This window comes from Rhinolophus sinicus, linkage group LG09 (genome assembly GCF_036562045.2).
Source record: "Rhinolophus sinicus isolate RSC01 linkage group LG09, ASM3656204v1, whole genome shotgun sequence".
Taxonomy (NCBI): Eukaryota; Metazoa; Chordata; class Mammalia; order Chiroptera; family Rhinolophidae; genus Rhinolophus; species Rhinolophus sinicus.
In genome coordinates this window covers 19439845-19465978 of record NC_133758.1, presented here as the reverse complement: position 1 = coordinate 19465978, position 26134 = coordinate 19439845, and the positions used below count along the sequence as shown (strand labels likewise).

Genomic DNA, 26134 nt, shown 5'->3' with positions numbered 1-26134 from the left:
CTTTCTCCCCTGACCTGGGCATCACTGCAGGCTGACCAGGGGCAGGTACTGAGTGTCCGCCACCCTGCACTGTGCTTTCTGTCTTGCTTCCCCCTAAAGAGCCAAGCCAATCCGGACACCCTGCTCACCTCACACAGAGAACAAAAACATCCAAGGTGACAATCTCTTTCCAGGAATCCTGGTCTTTCATCAGAACAGAGAAGCAGGAACATTTTACTGCTATCTCTGCACTGCTTTTGGGCTCTTGTTCTGGGCAGCTGCCTATAGTATAAAACGGCTCATTTATTTTCTTGCTCTATTGGGGTTATGGGAAGCTTTAAAATTGCTCAGCAAAGAATGGGTACAATAAAATCAAGTGACCTCGAAGGCAATGCCTGGTGGCCCCAACTCTAACGCTCCCTCTTTCTCCGTACCCCCACACCATGCACACGCGTTGGTTCTCTCTCTCCCTCTCTTCCTTCTCAGGAGGCACCTGAAACCCTCTGGGCACTGCAGGAGCCTGGTCCTCTGGTCATGGTAATACCCTGTGTGAGCAAAGTACCCGGGAGGCTACTTCTAATCCTGGGAACCCAAGTTAGCAATGACCTAGGAAAGGACCCGCACTTGAAGGATGTTTGAGGTTAAAACAGTAGCATCACCCTCATTATGGCTGTGGATTAGAAAGACAGTAGGGTTGGAATGCTGATTCTAGAGCTTCCTAATTCCGTGTCCTTGCCGAGGTATGTGATGTCCCTGACCCACAATTTCCTCACCTGTAAAATGACCTCACAAAGTCGTGTGAGGATCAAATGAGAGGGAACACAAAACTGTCACATGGCAGGTGCTCAGGGAATCATTATGGTAGTAGGTGCTGTGGGACCCATATTGGGGTCACATGGCTCCCTCGTAATACAGCATCCAACAGGTGTCAAAGTCACCCTCTGTTCATTGAGCCTAACAAAGCCCAGAAGTAGGCAATCAAGTTCTGAGGAGAAGACTGGCCCCTGGGGCCACCAAATAGTGCGAGCCTGGGTGTGTGCACGCACATGGCGCAGCTCGCCTTTCCAACCCGAGGGAGAACTCCAAGTCTCCTGTACTTGTCTCGGGTCCCTCATGGCACCTGCACAGGTCCCCAAACCTGCAGGGACTTGATCAATGACTTGTCACTTGTGTGAGTCACTGACAAGGAAGGGATGGCGGCCAGCGCAGAAAGACAGAGAAGAAAGCTTAACCATAGTATCACTGACAACCATTTCCCAAGTTTCCTACTGCATACACGTCAGATCACTCTTCTTATAGCCCTATCAGCCCCATTTTATGGACAAGAAAACTGAGGCTCAGCTTGGTTAAATCAGTCGCCCAACTTCTGAGCAGCAGAGTTGCATTTGAATTGGATTCTTTCTGATTGCAAAGCATGTGCTCTTCCCAGCACACAACACAACAGAGGCAGGAGAGCAAAGTGGTGAGAAACACGGGCTCTGGGGTCAGACAGCTGAGGTTCAAGTCATGGCCCTGCGACGGTCACCTGTGTGACTTGAGGAAGTCACTTGCCCTCTCTGTTTCCTCACTAGTCAAAAAAGGATAATGTTATTTACCATCCTGTTGTGAGGATTAAAAGCGTTAATTCAGACAAAGTACTAGGACCGTGCCTGGCATGCAGTGACCCCCCCTCCATAAACGCCAGCTATTGTGATGACACTATGCTTCCTCCACAAGGGCAGGGAAACGTGACTGGGGGCTAATGTTACAGCTTCCTCTTGCTGCTGTAACAAATTACCATAAAGTCAGTGGCTTGAAACAAGACAAGTCTATTATCCTCTAATTCTGGAGGTCAGACGTCTAACACAGGTCAGCAGGGCTGTGCTCCTTCTAGAGGCTCTAGGGCAGAACCCATTTTACTGCTTTCTCCAGCTTCTAGAAGTGAATTGCATTGCTCGATCACGGCCCCCGTCACTCCAATCCCTGATTCTGTCGTCAACCTCCTCCTCTGAATCTGACCTTCCTGCCTCTCTCTTATGAGGACACTTGTGAATATACTGGGCCTACTCAAATAATCCGGGATAATCTCCCCATCTCAAGGTCAATTTAATGACATCTGCAAAGTCCCTTCTGCTGGGGAAGGTAACATATTCACAGGCTCTGGGGATTAGGACACAGACATCTTCGGGGCTGCCATTCTGCCTGCCATTCCCGCCAAGAGGTGTGACACCCTGGGGACATGTGCACTCTCTGGGGTGCTGGCACGTGCAGTTCCGAGGAAGCTGTGGGTCTCTTGGAGCCCCCCCAGCCCTGGGTGGGAGCTCCTCACACGCACCTGGTCATCAATCTTCCGCTGCAGCTGCACCACCTTGTTCTCCATGCCCACGTTGAGGCGCTTCAGGTGCTCTGCGGAGCGCGCCTCGATCTTGAGGGCCTTCAGCTCCTGCTTGGCCTTGAGCCTCCGGAAAGCGCACTGGATGACGATGGCTGCGCCCCGCAGCCGCAAGAAGTGCCTGCGTGCCGTCCAGCCCCGCACGTGCTTCTGGATGATGGTGGCCTTGTGCTCCCAGAGGACCTGGCAGGGGACAAGCACATACTTGAGGGGTTTGCACTGCAGGTTCAGACACTGCCTGGGGGAGGCGAAAGCCACGGTCAGCCTTGGTGTTAGGAGATAGAGAGAGAATGTGCCTCCCTAAGACTTAAGGCTTTGACGGCCATTTGTTTTATGAACACCTTCTTACTACCGTTGTTTCCCCAAAAATAAGGCCTAGCCAGACAATCAGCTCTAATGCGTCTTTTGGAGCAAAAATTAATATAAGACCCAATATTATATATTATATTATATTATATTATATTATATTATATTATATTATATTATATTATATATTATATTATACCTGGTTTTATATTATAGTAAGATAAGACTGGGTCTTATATTAATTTTTGCTCCAAAAGACGCATTAGAGCTGATTGTCCGGCTAGGTCTTATTTTCGGGAAAACAAGGTAGGTTCTGCAGCCTGTGTGCCTGCGGGGAATGCGCTGTCAAACCACTGTTTTTGTTTTTTGGTTCATTTGTTTTATTGGTTAGGAAATGACAGTCTGGAAACCTCAAAGTTGGAGGGGACTAAAGATTATCTAGCTGACATCTCCCCATTCAACAGACTTGGGTCCCATCCTGGTGACAGGGAGCTGGAGCAATGAGGTGACATTCTCGGGAGTCCATAATGGGCTAATAATGGCTTACAGGTATAAACTTGGCTTGTGATTCACTGTGTTTTCTTTCTTCTTTCCTCATGTTACAAACCACTCAGAAAATTAAGGCATCATCAATATTCTCGTCCTAACGCCCTGCAAAATAAATGTTTGTGGAATAAATGAAGAACTAAGCAATCCCCTTGAGCCTGACACGCCCAGTACCACAGCTCTGAGACGGAGCTGGTTGGAACCTCGTGCCTCCCAAATACCACCTGCTCCTGCCATGGTGATGTCACAGAGTTGTCACCAATCTCCCAGGAATATTCACAGAACCATTGCCTACAGGCCTGGGTTTCTCCACGTATTACATCAGGTGCTCCACCCGGCTGCCTGACTGTTTGCTTTCTCATGGTCAATTTAATGCCTTAGTTTTATTTGGAAAATCATGTCTTTTCTGATCACAGAAGGGAGAGATGTTCATTTTTGAAAAACAAGAAACCATTTTGGATGTTTCCTTCCAATCCGTCTTTCATGTAGCTTTCGTATGGTGTGATTTGGTGGAAGGGAGGTATCCTGACGTGGGGCTACCTAACCAGGTAGTTCAGCTTCCCTGGGTAACGGCCCAGCAGGGAGGAGGTCCGAGTCCCTCTCCTGACCTCCCCTTGCTGGGCTTCAGGTTGCTACTCTGTTCAGTGAAGGCACTACACCTGCTGATGGCTAATATCATCCCGGGTCTGGTGTGCGTGGGCCTGGCATGATTCAGCAGGCTCAGCCGTGGGCTGAGTCCCCTTAGGGTGGGGACTCAGCTTCTCCAGGCATCGGAGTTATCAGCGGGGTACAATAGTATGCACCCTTCCTACCTGTGATGGTTAATCTGTCAACTGGCCGTGGGGTGCCCAGGTTAAACACTATTCTGGGTGTGTCTGTGAGAGTGTTTGCAGAGAGGTGAGCATTTGAATCAGTGGGCTCAATCAGAAAAGAGGACTGCCCTCCCCAAGGTGGGTGGGCCTCACCCAATCCATCGAGGGCCTGAAGACAGCAAAAGCTGGAGGAAGGAGGAATCTGCCCCTTTTACACTGCCTATACTGGGACGCCTCATCTTCTCCTGCCCTGGGTCGGGGACTTACACCATAGCTTCCTGTGGTTCTTAGGCCTTCAGACTCCGTCTTAATAACATCAGAGGCTTTCCTGGGTCTCCAGCTTACAGCAGGCAGATTATGGGGCCCCTCAGTCTCCATAAGCACTGAGCCAGTTCTGCATAATAAATCTACACACACACACACACCACCCACCCACCATTGTTCTGTTTCTCTCGGGAACCCCAATACATGGGACAGGATTTAGTGAGAGCAGAGTTGTGATATTACTTAGAAAAAATTTAGGAGCGCACAACAAATGTTCATTGGTGACAATCCGCCTGCGGCAGCGTTAGCTCTGTTTGCAGCCTGTGAGTCCCTGGGGGAGGCTACACACCTGGCAGTAGTGTCTCCGCACAAACATGCCCCGCGTGAAGGCCTGGATGACGATGGCAGCCGCGCGGACCCTGCGGTAGGCCAGGCGGGCCCTCCGCATGCGGTACTGCTTCTGGAGCACCACGGCCGCCCGGATCCTGCGCAGATGCTCGGCCAGCCTGGGGAGGGACAGAGCGGTGGGCCATGCGGACAGCGGCCTCTGAGCTGGTCAGGGATGAAGCCCCTCCCCCTCAGCCCTGCCTGGACACCCCCAACTGTCATCACCCTCACCGACTGTAGCAACGCCCTGGGCACTTGGAGGTCAGGCTCAGGACAGCAGAATTGGCTTCCTCTTGTCCCAAAAGTCTTTCCACAAAATTGAAACACAGTTCAAGTCTGACCAACTCTATGAGCCTCACTGGGCCACTCCCCTCGCTGCAAGCTCCTCTGTGCAATCTGGGAGTCCTCACGGACATCACATGGTGACACCTGTTTGTGCCTTGGACCTCACTAAGCCTGGAGACATCAATGATCCTTGCACCCCTACCCACATCTAGTACAGGGCCTGGCCTAGTAGACGCTTGGGAAATACTTGCTGAATGAATAAAACCTTCTCAGGCCTGCAGCGATCTGTTTCCTCACCTCCCCAGCCTTTTCTGCCCAGGATGCACTACACAGGGACATTGACTTTCCCGGTTTATTTCTGCATTCCCCACCGCATACCCCCAAAGACGTAACATCAATCTAACACGTCTTACCCTCCTTAAGGGCTTTGTTTGGTGCCAGACTCATCACACGTGCTCAACTGGAGACTCAGAACATTGAAAGCTAGACAGGACTTAGAAATCATCTAGCACGGCCCCAGCGTAGGAGGTAACCCACCCAGCCCCACCGGTCCACCGGGATGAGTCTGATTCCCCAGTCGGCTCTCCCTGTGTACTCTCTTCACAGGTGGGCCCTGGTATCCACTGGAATTCAACCCCCTGCAGGGAGAACATAGGCCAACTCTGTTTTATAGCCTCACCATCCGGGGCCTAAGGCAGAGGGTCATCAGTGATGACCTAGTGTTGATACTACAGACAATCTTCTCATTTCTACAGCTTTTGTGCCAGAGATCATCTCTCACCTGTTCGGAAGTAATTAATGGCGCTCACCACCTCTGGTTACACTCGAATAAACAGCCTGCTGCAAAGGCCGTTCTAAGTTTACGACACAAAGGATGCCTGCTCTGGGCTTATAGCTCAGGGGCTCTCTTATGATTTTTTTTTTTTTTTGTAGTCAAGGAGAGGTGACTGAATTGCACTTGCTTCCAAGTGCAAAGATTATTGTCTCTTCTCCAAGGAAATCCCTATTTGCAGAGGTCACCAATTTTGAACCAGGGCTGGGTCCCACATCTGACGACCAATGTAAAGGCCTGGGGTGGGCCTCACAGGAAGCCGTGTCCTCCACGCCCATCTCAGTGGAGATGCTCAGACCACCTGAGCGCTTCATCAAGCCAGGGACATTAGTTAGGAGGAGAACACTGAAAACGAAGTGGTTTCTCCTGCACGGTGCTGGGCAGGGCAGGGAGCTGGACGGGCACCGGGCTCTGCCCCTAGTGGGCCGCTTGTGGTTACACGAGTCACACCTCTGTGCGACTCAGTGCAACAGCTTGTACAAGGGACCTCCCAGGACCCTTCCAGCCCTTATGGTCCAACTCCCAAGGGACTTTTAAGTTGGTGGTCGAAATCATGAAGCTGAATATAAGGTAGCTGTGACAGAAAGGCTGAACTTACTTCTTTTTCTTAAAGAAGATTATTTTACTTTGGAGTTTAAGCAAAAGGAAAACGGTTGTTTTGTGGCAAAACCAGCCAGTCCTAGGCCAGCACTGGTGGGATGGAGACAGACTGGAGCAATCAGGAGACCTGGGAACTAGACCTACACCCTCAGGTGTGAGGGGCATGAGAGAGATGGGCCCAGCTGCTGGGAGGAAGCCAGGGCACAGACAGGGCCCCAACAGGAACTGCTCTAATTACAGATGCTGAGAAAGGGCAACCAGCTAAGAGAGCCAGTCCCTGCCCCTTGCTCCACACCCCCAATCTGTTGCCCCAGGCGTGCCCCAGCTTGGCTTACCTGCGGGCCAGGTGTCCTCGGCAGTACCTCTGCAGAGTTAAGGTAGCTCCCTTCAACCTGCGGTATTTCACCTTCTGCAGCCAGCCCCGGACCGTCTTCTGGATCATGATGGTGGCTGCCCGGAACCTGTCAGCCCGAAGCTTCTCCAGGTAGGCCACCTGGCCTGCCCGGAAGAAGATCTTGGTGCGGCCAAACTGGAACTTGTCAGGGTCCTTTACAAGGCAGGGAGGGGAGCTGGTTCATCACCAGTGAGCAGTGAGGGGAGATGTCCACCACCCCAGTCCTGCCAGTACAGAATTCCCTTGCCAGATCTCACGAGATACACACTACCTCTGAGCATTCATGTAACAGTCACTGAGTCTGTCTCTACCTATAGGACAGGCACTGGGCTAGCTGTCCAGGATGCAGCAGTGAACACGACGCCAGCCCTTGAGCAGCTGGCATGGTGAGGGCAGACAGATGGCAAACAAAGACACAGAATGTTTTCAGGTGAGGATTAGGATGGCAGTCAAGCTGAGGGCTGGAGGGTGTGATAATGGTAAGTAGGATGATCAAAGAAGGCATCTCTGCAGAGCGGATATTTGAGCAGAGACATGAATGAATTGAAGGCAGCAGGCAGGAGAAAGTCTGGAGGAGGAGAGTTCAAAAGAAGAGCAGAGCAGATGCAAATGTCCTGTGGTGGCAACAAGCTGTGTGTGTTTGAGGAGCAGAAGATCCAGGCTGGCTGAGTGTGGAAGTGAGGGTGGGTGGCGGGAGAAGCTAATCACCAAAGGCCACAGAATTGGAGGGGGAGCCACTGGGCGCTCTGAGCAAGGGAATGACCTGATCTGATTGACACTTTAAAAAGATTATCCTCAAATGGCCACATAGTTGATTGCATAATTTCAGATTGCAAATAACTCCCCAAATAAATTTTATTTAGTTTCAAACTGTGTTATGAGATTTTTGGGGACATATAATTACTGTCTTAATTACATCTATTTATGTTAAAATTAGCTGTCCTTCCCTGCACTTAGCTGACCTCGGTGGATGAGGAAAGACTGACCCCGCAGGCGCTGTGGCCAAAGCTGGGGCAGAACACTGGACAGTTAACCCACGATAACAGAGCATTCTCTGTAAACTCACTTCCATTTGGTTTTGCTCAAAGGCATGATCACACAAGGAGGAGCAACGGGCCAAAGCCTAAGGAAAACACACACACACAGGGATATGTTTCATGCTGATACGTGACTGTGAACTACGGCCGAATCACCACTCTTCCTGGCTTACGCCCTCCACGGCTACCAGGAACCTGGTCGACACACACGGAGATGGGCTGCCTGAGCGGTGCTGAGCTGGGACACGGCATCCAGCTCCACTGTCACTGACTGTCTCCTCCAAGGCCAGGCTGCGGGGAGGGGCAGTGTATGGGCCTGGTTCTCCCCCTGCATCTGCTCATCACTGCCTTGCTGGGGGAGGCTGCCTCTCAGGGTGGAAGGCTCAGGAAGCAAAGGTGGGGGGCTCAGCCCTCACAGCCGAGGGACAAGCCTGACTGCTAGGGCTTCAGCAGAGCCAGGGTCTGGGGGGTGCCTGCTGCATCCTAGGAACCATTTCTAGTACTCATGCTCCATTTCTAGTCAGGAAAAGCCACCAGGAAGGTGGTGATCTTGACCACACGCTGAGAGGCCAGCTCCTGGTACCACTAGGAGAAAGGCTCCGGGGGCTCCATGTCCACCAGGATCAACTGACCTTGAACACAGATTTTTCTCCTCCATGAAATATGAGCTTTTGAAATGTAGACACTGACAGATGCACCACAGCAAACACCTCAAGCAACCAGAGTCCAAATAACCAGTTTCAACTTCCAGTTAAGAGGATTGTCACCCTCTTTGCACTGTACTGAATATTTGGCACCATATTCTGCACTGTCTATAGCTACAGACTTGAGTAGCTAAGGCAATGCTCAGAGGGCGACTGTCACTTTTACAAAATAACACATGACCTTAAATCCTGATCACCTGGCAATGAGCTACTCTAGATGAATAGATGTTCCTAGCCACATAATGCTTGAAAATTAATTTTTTTAAAACATTTATTTTGTGTTTTTCCAGGACCCATCAGCTCCAAGTCAAGTAGTTGTTTCAGTCTAGTTGTGGAGGGCGCAGCTCACAGTGGCCCATGTGGGGATCTAACCGGCAACCCTGGTGTTACGAGCATCGTGCTCTAACCAACTGAGCTAACCAGCCACCCCAAAAATGAATTTTTTGATGTAATTCTTTCTATTATATTCTTAAAGGGAAGATTGTTGATCTAATGTAACCCTTTATTGAGACCATTAAGTAGCACACTCTGCTGTTATCTCTGAATACTCTGGAACTAATGAAATGTATATATAACACAGAAGGCCCCACTACCATGTTTCCCCCAAAACAAGACCTAGCCGGACAATCAGCTCTAATGCATCTTTTGGAGCAAAAATTAATATAAGACCCCGTATTACAAGACCCGGTCTTATTTTACTATGCTAAGTTTTGCTCCAAAAGACGCATTAGAGCTGACTGTCCCGCTACGTCTTATTTTTGGGGAAACACGGTAGCTCTGCTTTTATATAGTAGTTCTCCAGTCTCAAGTGACAGGTGTGAGTTCAGGTTGTTTCCATGAAAACAAAATCCGTTGCCTTATTTAAAACAGCATCTGGGGCTGGCTATGCAATGAGGATGGTATGAGAAGCACAGTACTTTTCCCTCCGCGGGCGTCCAGGCTGAGCCGGGCGCCAGGACAGAGCTGGCAGGTGGGCTGAGCCATGAGCCTGGGATGTGGAGAAGCCAGAGATCCCGGGCCAGCCACTTGCAGCCAGGAGAGGCCTCATTAGGACCCCAGTGGGCTGTACAGATAATTTCTGTGTGCCAAGATGTGACACAGGCTAGGGAAGTGAAGTGGCTTTTCCTTTACAGTCACAGAGAGAGGAAAATGGATCAACAGGTCAGAAACAGTTGCAATAAGAACCCCCCCCCCCCCTCATTCTCTGGGCATTCTGTTAAGCCTTTCACAGAGCAGGCGGCCCAGGGGATGGCCAGCTCACCTTGATGAGGTTCTCCAGGACAGACTTGCAGATGGCCTTTTTGTCTGTGTTGGCGAGCTCTCTCTTCTTGACCAGCACCCGATACCGGTTGAAGAAATCATGGTAGGTCCACCTAGAGGGAAAACGGGTGCATCGGGTGGCAAGTCCTACCTCTGGCCACGTGAGCCACGGGTGGGCTCAGACAGAGCCCCACGGGGTCAATTATTTCTAGCAGAAAGCCCTTCTCGGAGCAGCAAAATCACTCTGGGTCCTTCTGTCTTCCCTCAGTGCCCCCCCACCGAGAACTTCAGTATGTGGGCAAATTACAGAATCACAGCTGGAAAGCTGGGGGTGGAGGGGGCGAAAGGCGGGTCTGGAAGCTGCTCAAGGAGGACTGCCCATGGGCAGAACCGTTCACAAGGGTTTCTGCGCAGGCGTGTGGGACTCGGTGTCGCCGCTGTTGACGTGGGAGCCTCGCCTGGAATGCAGCTTGGTCTTTAAATGTTGGTTTTCTCCTTATAAAACCAAAACTAACACAGCTAATTGAAAACTAGTTTCTAAGGTATAAGAGTACACATTAGCAAATAAAAAGAGTCCATGTCCTAACCCCTAGAGATAACACTGTTTACACACATTTTGGTATAGTTTAGAAGGAACCATTTTTCTCCCCAATGTAGATTTTGCTTTTGATTCCCACCCGCCATCATGGGAGTAATGCAGACCCACTATAAAGAAAACGTCCAGCGATGGCCAAGAAACAAAGAACACTTATAATCTCACGACTGTTGAGTAAGTGCTGTTTCGGTATGCTCTGGAAGGAGATCATTAAGGGGGCTTTCTGTTTATCCCTTGGCCTCTGAGGCGATCTCTGTTTAAATGCCATCTTTCCACTGAGCAAGTCGCTATTTTCTCAGCGGGGTCTGTCCCTTTCTCTGGAAGCTACTTCATGTCACACAGATGCTCACTCTTGACACTCCTTGCTCCTATCTCGGTTTTCAGGAGATGCTCACAGTCTCCCCATGTAATCTTATACTCTGATGCACATAACCCTACTCCACGGAGACCTGGAATTTCCAGTTTAAATCCCTCTGAAGGTCAATTCTGCACGGCTGCACCAATGTACAGCCGGTGGGGAGGCAGATGCCTGCCAAAGGCCAACCGTCCACTTAGGGCTTGGGTGGGCACTCCCTCAGGAGGTGCCAAAAGGGGCACGTGCCCACTGTGCGGTCTGGGCATGTACAAATGCCCTTCACCGAAGGACCCAGAATCAAATGTGGATCTGTTTTCCATGGACCTCTGTGCCCTCAGAGATAAAATTCTCACAGGAGAGGCTCCCTCACCTCTAAGAGGAAAATCTTCAAGGTGAAGCTAATGGAACCTGTGATTCTTTTTCCAAAAGTGGAACTTCTTATAGCACTTTCTGATTTGGCAGACGCTTCTGGATGGAGGTGTCTTGTGACCACGTAGAAGTGGGGAAAGACCACGGGGGTGCCCAGGATTTCCCGAGGTTATGCACCACAGGGGAACCTCTTCCCACCCACAGCACATAACTATTCCTGTTGCCATGTGGGACACAGAGCTTTCTGTTCTGCATTAGAGATACTTTCTGTACGCGTATTAGACTCCAGCCTTCTTCGCCCAGGGTCTGTCTCTGATACATGTTTAAACCTCTCAGTATTTATCATCATGGTACCTTTACAGAGTCACTTAACACATTTCAAAAAATTGGTATTTTCCTGACCAATAGGTTGGGATCCCAGTGTTAAACCTTTCTCTCTACCAGTGTTTCTCAAGGAGGCCCCTACTGGCTTTGGGGCAGGACCATTTTTCATTCAGTGGATGACATAGTCCAGACAACACACAGAGTTCTCTGGACCATTATCTGCCACCCCATTCACTGAGATATCCAAAAATGCTCCCACACATTTGTAAAATGTTTACTACAGAATATAGTTCTAGTCCCAAAAGCTTCTTTTTTGAGAACCAACCATGAGTGCCACTTGCCTCTCCACTGTGAATCCACGGTTTCCTTCCCCGCTGTTCCCTCCCTCCTCAGGTGCCCACGGAGATGTCCTCTCCTGCTCACAGTATGGCTCTGGGGCTCACTGGCCTGCAGGAGTCTTTTAAACCAACCCTGGGCCTGCCTGTTCTTCCATCCATTTTCTATTAATGGCAGGCAAAGAGTTCCAATCCCAAGTCTATCATTAGACCCCACTGTGGTCCCGACCCTGGGCTATACGGACTCATAGTGACCTGAGGGGTGTAATGTACCCTCAGCCCTACCTTTATTGCAGCCCCGCTCTCCCCGGATTCACACTCACACGCCAGAGGCCTGTCTAAAGGCGCTGGACTTCAGTGCCACGTTTCCTCTGGAATAAAGGCCTGCTTGGGAGGTGTCCCGACCCAGTCCAGCAGTCCCAGCTGGGTGTGTGGGAAAAGCCCAGGACCTGTGATTGATCCTTGTAGGAACGGGGAGATCAGAGGCAGCAGGTGAGGTTGACATGGGAGGAGCCAGGACAGGTACCCAGGTGAGCCCAAGTAGCCACCCATCTGGGAAGAAGCTGCCTCCTAACGAGCCCCTCAGGCCTCAAGGCAGCGTGTGGTAAGTAAACACAGCTGCTGTGAGTGGCAACGCAAACCCAGCGGGGTGATGTTTTGGTTGACCAGGCTCTCATCCAGAGCCCAATACTGGATTTAACCATCTATGTGTGGGAACATTCTGCCTGAGAGGGCCCCACGGACCAGTGTGAGCAGATGGCGGGATCTGCCAAAGTGGTAGCATTGGGTGCTTGCCTTCTCTTGGATAGTTCTCATGGGGGCACTGGTTGGATTAGACAAACTCTGAGAGTCCCGCCATACTCTGCAACCCTCAGACAACATCTATGACATCAGGCCACAAAGAAGAATCCCTGGAGAGGGCAGGTCAGGTGACCACAAGGGCCTCTTAGAAAATGATGGAGAATTCTCCAGGGCTTTTCAGGCCAGGATTAGGTGGGTCAACCCACACTTTCAGATACCCCACTGCCCTGTCACATGCAACTTAGGCCAAAGATTCTTAGGTCCAACATTTCCTTAGGTTATACCAACAAGGAACGTAAGGGGTATGCTTTTCTTTTGGTTCGATAATCTTTAGGAGCCTGTGGGCCCCCGATGGAGGCCTTATCCCCGATGAAGTCTTACACAGGCACCTAAGAAGTTTGGGGGGCAGAGGTGATCAGCCATGCTGTGACACTCACTAACCAGGACCAACAGACTCTCTCTGGGTATTGAGCTGTGGAAATAAGCTTCGTATGGCCACCAAGCACCATGTACTTCCCTTGTTCTCCCTTTTGAAGAAACAAACCAGTAGAGAAATAAATGGTATTGATACAAAAGTTTTCCTTAGAACTATATCAAGGATAAACAAAATTTTCAAAGGGAGACAAGAAGCAAAAGTCAGAGAGGAAAGGGACATTTTCTTGAAGACTCATAGGGCAGGTATTCTCAACCCATGGGATGCAGTATGGGGCTCCACCCATTTCTATCTGTGAGGCCTTCATATGACCATTTTTATGGGATTTGTTTTGTTAGCCGTAAAATGGAGGTAACACCTCATTTTGCCTCTTTCATGAGTTGGATGTCATTTTTTTCAACAAATGGTGCTGGAACAACTGAAATGTGCACGCAAAAGAATGAGTTTGGTCTTCTACTTTACATCATACACATAAATCAACTCAAAATAGATTAAGGCCTAAGCCTGTAAAAGTCTTGGAAGAAATCAGAGGAGTAAATCTTTGTGACCTTGACTTAACTAATGGTTTCTTAGCTATGACACCTAATGCAAAACAACCCAAGGAAACAATAGGTACTTTGGGCTTTTTCTGAGTTAAAAACTTTAATGCTTCAAAGGACACTATCAAAAAAGTGAAAAGACAGCCCACAGAATGAGAGAAAATATCTGCAAGTCATATATCTGAAAAGGATCTAGTATCTAGGATACATGAAGAACAACAACTCAACACCAAAAAGACAAATGAACAAATTAAAAAACGGGCAAAGAATGTGAATACACATTTCTCCAAGATATACAAATGGCCAGTGAACACCGATTTGTTGTGATTTCAGCACTGACACTCACGGAAGGGTTCCTAGTGCAAAGGTGGAAGGGCGCTCACCTACCACTCACCACCACAGATCCCCAGTTATGTCCTAGGCCTCCCAGGGGAACACAGGCTTGGACCCAGAGGTGGCCCCAGGTCTGAAGGTGGCGAAGCTTTGCTGCACGAGGGAGAAACGTAATTCCTCCCCATGGGCTCTGAGCGGGGGCCAGGCCACCAAGGGAGGACAGAAGACCATCTCTTCAATCCTGGCACTGTCTAGATATGACCAAGTGGCTGCGGTTTACCCAGAGGCCAACACCTGCTTCTTGGGGATGGTTTTGAGGCAGGAAGCATTTCAAAGTCACCTGGGAAACCTTGTCAAAGGTTTGAGGGGGCAGGTGTCAGGTCTGGGGGGGGGGGGTCCTGGCTTCTGAAATTGTTTACTGCGTCCAGGTGACCGTGATGGGCAGCCCGGTGAGAACCCCGTGCCAGATTCAAGTCCAAGAACACGAGTACAGCTTTCAGGCAGCGGAGACAGAACTAAGAGCTGTAAGCTCCTGAGATAAAGAATCATTTCACTCCAAAATAAGTTTTACGCTGTTCTTTCTCTGGGATTTTTAATAATAAGGCAAGGAACCATGTGTGTGTAAGTTTAGTCGTGATTCAATAGGAACGTGAACCAGGCAATTCCTCAAGGCTCTATCTAGTTCTACAATCATGCTATTTATTCCACGTGGGGCTGAGCTCGTGGAAGATGGGGAAGGAGTGGGAATCTTTTCAGAAAGCACCAGAGTTTTTCTGATGTAAACGAGATACATGAAATGAAAGCGAACTAAAGATTTAGGAAGAGGTGTTTTTGGCCAACATCAACATTGCATATTCAAGCAGCCCCGCACAAACACTTCTTTTCTGTTGAGTGGTATTTGCTTCACAATTTCTCTTGGACACAAAGCTGCTCTGAATCCCCAAAGAGGGAGACAGGTAACTGCACAGGCGCAAGACACACAGAGGGGGCGCTGAGAGCCGGGCGACGGGCGATGAGCTGCTCTTCCCGACAGTAAATTTATCACAGTGCTTTATGTACATGGTAATGAACATATTTCTTAGCCACTGCAGCACATTTCAAGTTGAATGATTCATTTTCATTTTAAACTAGACTCACAGAGAGACACAATTCTTAGGGAGGATAAAAATAGACAGGTGTACGAAACCCTGAGGGCAGGGTAGGGGGGAGCATGGGAAGGCTGCTGGCCTGCAATTCTGCATTCGTCCTCTCGGGCTTGGGGGGCTTTGGGGAGCACTGAGATATAGTAATTTGAGAACAGGGCTAAGAGTTCTGTGCCCAGGCATCTGAAAGCTGGATGCCTGAGCTCCCAGCTGGGAAGGGTGCCCTCTGCTCGGGCTCCTGGGGAACAGCCCTGCCGGCTATCACATCACACGCCTCTGTGACCCCAGACTACGTGTTTTCATTCCTTTGCCATTTTCCTCTTTGTAAAGTGATTATTTACCCTTTGGCCACTTAAGGAGGGGAAACGTAGGGAAATGGTATAAGCTGTAATTCCCCTAATCAAAGAAGCCATGAAGTTTCCTTGGGGAACAGCTGTGCAAAACTGTGTAGTGACCTGGCAAACTAAGTGAAACCATTGCTGTGCTGGGTCTCAGCAGCCAATGGGGTGAATTATTTTTGTGACAACCCTCCCCCCCACACGCACGCTAATCTGCTCAGGTCCTTTTGAAGTTCTCTCTGAGTCAGGTCAACAAAATGACTGCTCATCTCCAAAGTCCATACACGACACCTGTGTACTCCCTTCAACAGCTAACACCTCGATGGACCCACAGTTTCTGTAAAATCTCACTGGCTTTATCTCCAGATACAGCAGACACACACCAGCCTCCTGGATGAGGCAGTTAGGTAGCATTTTTGTTAAACCCATGAGGTTACCATCGTTGGCAGATGCAGAAATTTAGACAAGGTGTGGAATCAGGAAATTACAGGTGTGGTGGCTGCCCACAGCCTGCCCCCCTCACCGCTCATCTCCAGAAATAAATGCCACCCTTAGGTGCTGTGGCTTGGCAGTGAGGAGGGTGAAAGGGGATTAGGACCTAAATGACATAATATGGATGATTCAACCCCATCTCAGTACTAACAAAAGTGCCACAAAACTACAGCGCCTCTTCCCCAAAGTTAACACTTCAAATGGCAGGCTGGGGAAGGAATCCTCTGTGAGGCTCTTTAGCAAAATCTGCTAAGAGGGTACATGTGACGAGGACATGCAAGGCAGTGTTCTGGATGGATGTGAGCCAAAACCTTTAAATCACAGCAGTAAGGAACATTTTCTGTGATACTAGAAATATTGTCTTTCCTTCTTTCCCACCTGACACTTTCCACAACACCTGCAATTACAAAAACAAAAGGTACAGGTGCCCTTGTAATTATCTGCTAGAAAGAAGCTGGAAACAATTACGGAGGCAGGGAAACACATCCATCAGCTGCCCCGTAAGTGGCAAGTTTGTGGGCATCACAACGCTGCTGGCAGCTCTGACTACAGCTGGGTGGAACAAACAGTAGGAAAAGCCATTATCCACATGGGTCTAAAGACTTAGAGCAGGGGTGTCCAAACTATTTTCAACATTTTTCACCAAGGGCCATATGCAGTAAAATACCCAAACAGCCGGGCCACTCTCTTGAGGTGAAGTACGTATTGCCTCACCTGGTTTATTTAAGTAAACTAAATATATTTTTGGAATTTGCTGCGGGCCAATTAACAATGGATTGTGGGCTGCAGTTGACCCACGGGCCGCAGTTTGGACACCCGACTTAGAGGGAGCACATCCTCTTAGCTGCCAAGGAAGAGGCTGTCTGATGAGGCAAAAAGCCCACCTTGCTGCCCAACATACTCCGACTGGAGGACTGCACAGCAGGAATGGGGACTGAGCTAGCAGAGAAGGGTTCGTCTCGGATCACTGGACAGCAAACATAAATCATCGCTCCTTCCAAGCTGGACAGAGTGCTGCTCCCCGGCTGGCAGGACCCTCCCGCCATCTCCCCACCAATCCTCTTCATCCGCCAAGGCCTAGCTCAAACCTCACCTCCTCCGTGAAGCCACAGCTCCTCCTAAACTTGCACCTGATTCTATGTGGTTTTCTAACTGCTTTAGGCATCACTTCTCTTCGACTGTAACCTCCTGATTGGCAGGAGCCACGACTTACACCCTTAACTCCCTCACAGCCACTGGCATAGGCCTAGATGCTTGTAGCAGGACAGACGGAGGCCATGAAAGCAAGAAAACCTTCTCAGTCTACATACAGCCCATGTGACACCACAGAACTAAAACACTCTTCCTCTTCCTCTTCCACCCTCAAAATGAAATCGTTTTCTCCTGCGACAGAAAAACCAGGAGTGGGAGTGACACACATTGTCACTCTGATTTCACAGTGAGGCTGCAAGCAAGCTCGATGGGTGAATCGGAGGTGGCAGAGCTATGCAGGCGCCTCTGCCTGAAGTGTGGGCTGTCGTTACCATGTCAGGCCGACGGATGTCTAGCCTCCCCCTGACGCTCTCCAAGAGAGACTCACACCCCGCAAGTCACTTGTCCTACTAGTCAATCATTCACTCTGTTGGAAAGTTCTTGGTGAAACGAGTGGCTCTTTCTACACTGATATGAGTCCCCAAGTTCCAACTGCCTTAGAATATCATTTGTCACATACTTTCCTGCTCCCTCTCACCTGGCTTGATACAGGGCCATGTGCACACCTCCCACCTGACAAGCCCACCTTCAGCACCACGTATACCTCACACATAAAGATGCGCTGCGTTTCTCTGCTCATCTGCGGGCCTCTGCACCGTGCAGCACAGGTACGGCTGGAGGACCTGGGAGCCCCAAGTGTCCTGTACAAGGACCCTCAACAGTTTAAGACACATCAGGATTTCACAGAACAAAGCTAGATATTTTGGGGACAGACAGGTCCTACCCACATAATTATGCCCATAGGGATGTAGCTTCTTGCTCATAGCCGAATGAGTAATAAACATTTTATTAACTGCTTAAACGTCCAGCACTATGCTGAGAACTCTGCATTATCTCATTCATCACAACCACCTATGAAGTAAGTATGATCATTCCACCTAATGATAAGAGAATCCAGGCTCAGAGAGATTAATGGACTTGCCTGAGGTCACCCAGCCAAGAAGGATGGGAGCTGACAGTGGAATGCAGGCCTGACGCCACAGCCCAAGGGCTGACTGAGCAGGCTCCGTCAGCTCTAGCCCAGGCCATGGTTCTGCAGTCGGGACTCTTACTTACACGCTGGAGAGAGCTGGGAGCAGTTATACACCAGGCCCTGGGTCGGGCCCAGCCCCAGAGGGCAAACCACAGGGCTGGCCTACCCCTTCCTCTGCTAAACCTCTGCTTGGAGGGCAGTGCCTCACTGATGTGGGCAGGGAGGTGCGTGGCAGTCACCAGCCAGCGGGGCAGAGGAAGGGGGGCTCCAGTCCTAACTCATCCACCCACCAGTTGGGTACCTTGAGCAGCTCACTTCCTTCTCTGGTCTCATTTGTGCAAGTACATTTAAATCACGACGTGCCCGTATCTATATAAGACGGATGTAAGGTCATGCCATAATACCCTTCCTGCTACAAGTTGCCATCTTATATTTTCTGTCCCAAATTTGTTTCATTAAAAAAAAACAAGGTGCTGGTCACAACCCATTAAGTTGATTTCCTGACCCACTAACGGGTTGCGATGCAGTTTTCAGAAACAATGCACTAAACACGGTGGACGAAAGAAGGCTCTGGGGAGCCGAGCATGCAGAAGAGGCGGGGCAGGAGTGGAGCCCCGCTGCAGGAGGTGCAGTCTGAACACCAGTGGCTCGGCAGCTTCCTAACGTAGGAGTCTCATACTATTCCTGGTCTGAACCCTGTGAATGGAGCAGTCACTAAAAGGTAATCTAATTGGCCAGACGACAGGACTTTGAACTCAAAACAACTGCTGTGCCAGTGGTCTGAGCCTCCTTCCGTCAATCAAAGGCTGAAGCCGGTCCCTGTAGGGCAGACCGGGGAGGAACACAGAGCCTTCATCTGAGAAGGAAAAGCATGGCTCACCTCATTCATCATGGACTTGTCAGCTATTTGTGTTCACACCCTAAGTTCGAAAAATGAGCTGAAGCCCCAGGACACTCCCCGTCTTTTTTCTAAGCAGGGAGGGATGTGGCTGGAAAGAAAATAACAACGGCCTCCCACCCTGGCTGGAGCAGCTCATTCTGAACAATGCTTGAACCTGCTGGGTTTCGCAAAACTGCCTGGCTGCTGCCGATTAGTGACAGTTTTTGTACTTTCCAGGTCAAATGCAAATTCCTCATTGCGTCAGCAGCTTCCTTCCCAGGCCTAACATTTGGGAACTGTTGATAGTTGTTTCTGGGTAAATTAACCACTGCTTATGAAATGGTTCCTCAACTGCGGTGCGAGAGGTGGAGGTGGGGATGGCAGGGGACGTGGGGGCAGGGACCGCATCTCCTCGTCCCCTTTTCTGGCTCCCTCCACCCCCTGACACATACGGGACTTCTTGGGACAGAGGAAAACACCACTGGCTCTGGGTTGTGACACTGCTCTCCTCAGCTCCAATTCATGGTAGATGTTTGGCCTGTGTGACACTGGTATGTGGTATGATTTCACGAGAGCTACCTGGTCACCATCCACCCCCCGACACCCCCTATTTCAGGCGAGTGTCCAGAGGGAATCCAGTCTTGGCATAGCTTCAGCAGATGCTGGGGTGGCTCAGGGGCTTATCCACAATGCACGATGGACCACAATAGCTGATTTTTGTTTTGTTCTTGTTTTAACTCTAATTGTATTCTCTACCATATACAGTGGTACCTCGGTTTTCGAACGTCTCCGTTGATGAACATTTCGGTTTGCAAACACCATAAATTTTATGGATCTTTGGTATCATTACATAGTAAAATTCATGCTAAACTTGCAGTTTTAGGGATTGATTTTAAAGGTCTGGAACAGATTAATCCATTTTGCATTACTTTCTATGGGGAAACCGTGCCTCGGTTTTCGAACTCGAACGGTTTTCTGGAATGGATTATGTTTGAAAACCAAGGAACCACTGTATTTGATTCTATATCAAAAGGTAAAAGGTCCACTGATAAGTAAATGGATAAGCAAAATGTGGTCTACACATACAATGAAATATTATTATGCCTTAAAGCGGAAGGCAATGCTCACACAGGCTACAATGTGGAGGGACCTTGAGGACGTTATGCTAAAGTGAAATGAGCCAGTCACAATTCATCAAAATCACAGGGACAAACAGTGTAATGGTGGTTGTCAGGGAGGGGCTGGGGAAGGTAGGAATGGGGAGCTATTGTTTAACGGATAGAGTTTCAGTTTTGCAAGATGAAAAGAGTTCTGAAGATGGATGGTGGTGATGGTTACCTGACAGTATGAATGTACTTAAGGCCACTGAACTGTACGCTTAAAAATGGTTAAGATGGTAAATATGTGTATTTTATCAATTTAAAAAAGCAGGGGGAGGGAAAGGGGACAAGGTGGGAGCTGAGTAAAAGGAAATCCCCTTTGTAATTTTGGCTAGTTCATCACCCAGAGCAATGCCAATTGGCAATTCTGAATAGCTGCCCCAGAAATTGTCACTGTGGAGTCCCACACTTTTCAAGCCAAACCGAAGTTATTTCCGTCAGCACCCAGCTTGGGCCCTCAGTGTTTGGGAACATTTTTGAGGATCTCTTTCCAGCTGACCGCACCTAAGAGGCTTCTCTGGCTGCACCCAGAGGGCACGTACCTGGACGGGTAGCCGGCCGCACTGATTCGGATGGTCTCTAAGACCCCGCATGCTCGGAGCTGCTGCACTGCTCTCTTTGGGTCAAAGCTGCAAAACAACAAGACAAGCAGTGAGGGGGCCACCTGGCAAAGAGGAACTGGGAACAGGAGAGGAGGAAAGACAAGCTCTTCCTGCACTGAGTTGTAGGTCATCACTGAGCACACGCAAGGTCAAGGGAAAGCAGAGTGAGAGATGCTGACAGGCAGACACAGGCACCATTCCAGCATCTCAGCTCTGTGCACACTTGCATCTCACCCGGGACACCCCTCTGCTTCTTTGCCCACTTGAATTCTGTCCACCCTCCAAGACTCATTCTTGCCTCCTCTCCAGAGCCTTTATTATTTCCAGCCTCATGGGCATCTGTCTTAATTCCATGGCTAAAACATTTACACTTGGCACCTCAAGCATTGTGTGACCAAGAGTTAAAGGGCTGAGTTTCAGGTGAGGCAGACCTGGGCTTGAATGGTGACATGGCCACTTACTAGCTGTGTAATTTGGGACAAGTAACATATAACCCCCTTCGGCCTCAGTTTCCTCACCTATAAAATGGGGATAACAGTACCCCCTTCATAGGGTTAGTGTGAAGAGGGAATGTAATGGCCCATAAAAGCAGTTAGAACAGTGCCTGGCACAACATACGCACACACATAGTGTTAGCTATTAGCTGCTCAGTTAAGAGCCATATAGATGAAGAAGTTAATCTTCCTGTTGTTAGAAAGAGGAGACATGTCTTCAACAACTCGCATGCTGTGCAATACTGAGCACTGAAAACCCAGCATTTATTCGAGCACGTCCACTGAGGAGGACATGGTCAGGCTTTCTAAGAGGACCCACACTTGCAGAGGAAGGAGGTGGGCAGACAGCGTACGCTTCAAGGTAGTGTGTAATAAAGGTGGTTAAATTGCTGAAAGAAACCAAAGGGAAGACGTTGGGGTTGGCTCGCGTTATCGGGGCATCTCCATGGAGGAAGAATGAAGCTCAACTGGAATTAATCACGAGCTGTAATTTGCTAAGACTATTGCTCCCCTGTGAGAAGGGATGAGGAATAAACGCTCCCTTTGCTCCTGGCTGCTCTGCAGCTCAGCTAAAGCCCCGGGCCAGGCCCTCCGGGCTCAGGCCTGGAGACCGGGGCTCAGCACACACCTTGGCCGGGCAGTCCGGCCGTCTGCTTGCCCAGGTGGATAAACGCAAAGGGTGGTTTCCTTACTTCTAGAACCCCACTGGGCAACCTGTCTCACTTGTCTGCCACGCTCCCTGACAACCCAAAGGGTTCTTTTCCCAGCAGCTGGGCCCACTCAGGGTTCTGGAATTATGCAGGAAGGATCTGGCCCAGGGGTCTGCCACCTTCGATTGGCATCTCTCCATCAGAGACTCCCTCTTGTCCGCCATCTCTGTGTGATCTGCTCAGCCCCTGTCCTTGCTGCTGTCTTATGCTGAGCTGCCCTTGGGATGGGGGCCCAGAAGTCCATCAAGGCAGATGGTGCCCTACGATGGCGTGGGTCAGCGAGCACTTGGCAGCGGGGAAGTAGTGGGCATTTTCCACGTGGCTGAAGACCTCGAGCAGACCTTACTTCTGGGCACACTCTGTGTTCCCTGTCAGTCCTGGGGCTCAGCGGCCCGAGACACACATGCTCTCCCCCAGGCCTGTGCCCACTTTGACTTCCTTATGCCTCCCCTCTGCTTGCCCAAGTGCCACCTGCTTTCGACCCCCAGCTCCTCTAGTGTCTTCCTGATTATTCCAGCACCCATGCACCCATGGCACTTTGAGCGTGTAAGGCACGGCTGAGCCCTGAATTCTGTAATCCTGAACAAGATGGTTACTTGAGAGGCATTTCACGATTTTCAGTACAGATCAAAGCTCCCTAGCAGAAGGGTCTTACAGGATGAAAGGAAACACACGAGCTGAGCCTTTGCTATATGCCCAGCCTTTCACTACGCCAACCCCTCTGTAGTTTCTCTGCGGCCTCCCCAGGATGCAGCTCAGTTCTGGGATCCAAGGAGGACCTTAACAAGGGGTGGCAATGATCGCTCTCCTAAGATGCTCCGCTCTGTGGGACATAAGGGCTGCTTGCGACCTCAATGACCCAAGGAGCCTTGGAGGCAGGCTCTGCTGTTTGCAGCTTCTGCTCCTCTCACCTCTAACACGGTGAGTTGGGCCCTGAGTTAGGAATGCAAAGTGGACGTGCTTGGGCTTTGGGAAAGGTTTTCTGAGTATGGCAGGCCTCTCCCTAGAGGCACTCGGCACCTGTTGGCAGCTGCAGGTACAGGCTTCCTCCCGGTGTTTGGCACAGCGACTGGGTCACGTTCAACCCTCTGCACAGGGTAGGGATGGGCAGTGTGCTTGGCAAGCCACCTGTCTGACCTCTAGTCCTTTGTGGGCTACGGGTCTCCTTGCTTCCTCCAGGACTTGCCCGTTTCCTTGTGGAAAATGAGCTGGTTCTCCCCGAGAAGGCCTTCCCTCCTTAAAAGGACTATTACTCTCCCTTGGTCACCCCGTCTCCCCATTTTGGTACCACTGCATCATGTCTGTGAGCACTGCGCTCTGGCTTAGGTCCTGTCTGATGGCCGGAAGTGGCATGCCATGTGTGATCCCCTGCTCTCACACGGTGTAAGTTCTTTAGGGGGAGGTGCTGTGGTCTTCTCTTTAGCCCCCACACACCAAGCTGGTCCCACGGAAGGCATTTGGCAAATACGTTTAGAACTCAGCTCTAACCTTCTTCCCTGCTTCTTGCTGCCCTCACCACCACCACTTCCTCACATGTGCTGTCCCCCGTGGGGAGGGAAATGAGCAAAGGCGAAGGAGAGCATTGGTCTGGCCTCTGCTCTGCCACTAACAACAGCTGGTGTCACGTGGGGCACAACACACTCTCTGTGACTCATTCGTTCAACAGGAGCTGAGAATACCTGCCCAACTATAATTCACTGTTTGCTGTAATGATCCAGTTATAAACGAAAGGAATGCTATTAGGAAAGAAAGAAAAGACACCATACAAAGAAGATACTCATCATCCTTCCTCATTCATACCCCAGTGTGAATAAAGGCAGCCCGTCTTCTGCATTTTAATCTTATCTCCCCAACAGTAAAATAATCTCATGGCCAAATGCATCCCACATTCTGCTCCCCCTGCATTCATTACCAGGTAACTGGGCACGAAAACCAGTTCTTCTACCTATTAAATTTTGGAGGACGACGGGGTGCTCAAGCAACACCCAAGTCTGGACTGAAAAATTACCAGAGATACACAGGGTCAAACTGCTGAAATGCAGGGTTATATTTCCCCTCCCAACAAAATGTGCAGCTTCAGCAGAGCCGGAAGCTTGCTGGATGCAGGCGAGACTCCCCTGGTGTTAGAACTGGGCTCTACCCCAGCGGCCACGTGCCACAGAATTGATTTTTGCAAAGGCTGCAAGCTCCCCGCCCACTTCTTCAGGCTCTGCGGCATTCTGCAGTCAGACTTCAGACCCTGGGACTCTCAGGACTGCCCGCTTCTGAGACCAGCTGCCTGGCCTTTAGGAAACCTGGCCAGTTCCTCTGATGCGCTGTCCCAGGTCACCACACTCACTCCAGGTCACCTCCTCCCTGGACACTTATTCATTCTTTCACCTCCCTGCTCCTGCACTTTTAGAGATGCACTGACAGCCACTTCTATTTTTGTCATCAATTATTTGTGACTGGCAACTCCTTAAGGATAAGGGACGTGTCTTATTGTCATTCCACCTGTCCCAGCCAGTGCCCAGTGAGTAGTAGGTATGATAGAAGTTTTGTTTTTTTTAATAAAGGGAGCAGAGGAAAACACTTTTATGGAAGACATACTATCCAAAGCATTTAGAGAAGGGTATGGGTTCCCTACTGGGGGCCAATTTGTCCTCCAAGCAACATTTAGCAATGTCTGATGACATCATCCGTTGTCACAATGGTGGGGATGCTACCCGCATCTAGTGGACAGAGGACAGGTCCTACAGTGACCAGGACAGCCTCCACAACGAAGAATTACCTGGTCCCAAATGTCAATCGTGCCGAGGTTGTTGGAAAGCCTGGGTGGAAGGATGGGCCCAGCACTTTCCTTCTAGGATCATGTCAGTGACATTATATAATTTAATCAAACAAATTTCATCCTTCTCACAAATAATCCCCATTATCTCTTTAAATTCTTTCATTAGGAGAACTAATTTTTTTTTTAACCACAATTAACAGATGAAGAAATGAAACAGAGAAAATGACTAGTTTGTGATTTACCCAAATAATCGGTGGCAGAGCCCAGACTACAATCCAGGTTTTATGAGTTGGTTCAGTATTCTCCCCCCTTTCTTTGCTAGAAGGAAGATTCTCATCCTGAAGGCAAAAGAAGGTCTTAGAAAAAATGAGATATTAGGACTAGAAAGTCCCTTTCAAAGTCCCCAGTATCTTCTTTTTAGGAAGGGAGGCCCAGCAAGGAAAAAGCACATGGCAGGAGCCAGGTTCTAACGAGTGAACTGCCCAAGGTCACAGCTGGTTGGGGCCCAAGCTGGTACCCAACCCTCCTCTTCTGCTCCTGCCCTTCACACGTAATCTAAGTCTTTCACACATGCTGCTCTTCTAATAACGTCTATTCTTCCAGAGTCAGCTGGTAAACAGATGCCATCCTGGGGAGGTGGGGGAGACTGGGATTCCTAAGCGTCTCGGAGATTTGGAGGAAGGGAAAAGAGTGAACAATTGGCATGCTTCACGGAAGGCTGATTCAGTATTGTCTTCCTGACCTTTTCCAGCACAAGGCCCGTCTGACTGCAAGTCAAGCTTTATCAAATGATAGGACCAGCAGAAGGCAGTTCAGATCTTCCTTCTGAGAGTCCGAGTTGCCAAAATAAATTATTTCACAGAAAGACATGCTCGGACCAAAAAGGAAATCAGAAAGATGGGAAGAAAGTGCTTCAATTTTTAGAAAAATATGTCTGCTGGCCAGAGGAAATACCATGTGTGGGGGCTCAGAGTCCTGGAAGAAGAAGCTGCAAAGGAGAGAGACCGTTCTAAAGGCTTAGGGCCGTATTGCAGGCAAGAAATGAAGTGAGTCTGAAAGGAGCTGATAACAGAAAAGGGAGACCAACGTGAGAAATTTTCAAGTAGACTCCGCGGGGTTTGGACAATGGCTGGACACTGGGAGTAAGGAAGAAGGAAGATGCAGGGTAACCACTAGCACCCTATGTGTATTTGAACGGAACTGCAATGAAGAATTCAGTTTCTCAGCCACACTAGCCACATTCCAAGCACGCAACACCCACACGTGACGAGCAGCTACTGTGTTGGGAGATGCTGATTATAGAACAGTTTCATTGCCACCGCAAGTTCTATTGGATGGCGCTAGTCCAGAGTGACTCTGGGTTTCCAGTCTGGTGAGAGGATGGGATGTCAGGACGTGGTTACGCCATTTACTCCAACAAAGACCAAGTAAAGAGGAGCCACCTTTGGGCAGGGGTCGGGG

At 49.7% G+C, this 26134-nt stretch overlaps 1 protein-coding gene across 2 annotated transcripts in view; it reads right to left on the bottom strand.

The window, feature by feature from the left end:
• MYO5B (myosin VB) overlaps positions 1–26134 on the bottom strand; it is a 312690-nt gene that overhangs the window by 55513 nt on the left and 231043 nt on the right. For both annotated transcript variants that reach the window (XM_019721483.2, XM_019721491.2), the window contains exons 17-21: positions 20640–20726; positions 9779–9890; positions 6718–6929; positions 4628–4784; positions 2294–2533 (exon numbers count right to left, since the gene is read on the bottom strand). In XM_019721483.2, the coding sequence (XP_019577042.2) occupies positions 2294–2533; positions 4628–4784; positions 6718–6929; positions 9779–9890; positions 20640–20726 (808 nt within the window). The remainder of the gene's footprint in view (positions 1–2293; positions 2534–4627; positions 4785–6717; positions 6930–9778; positions 9891–20639; positions 20727–26134) is intronic.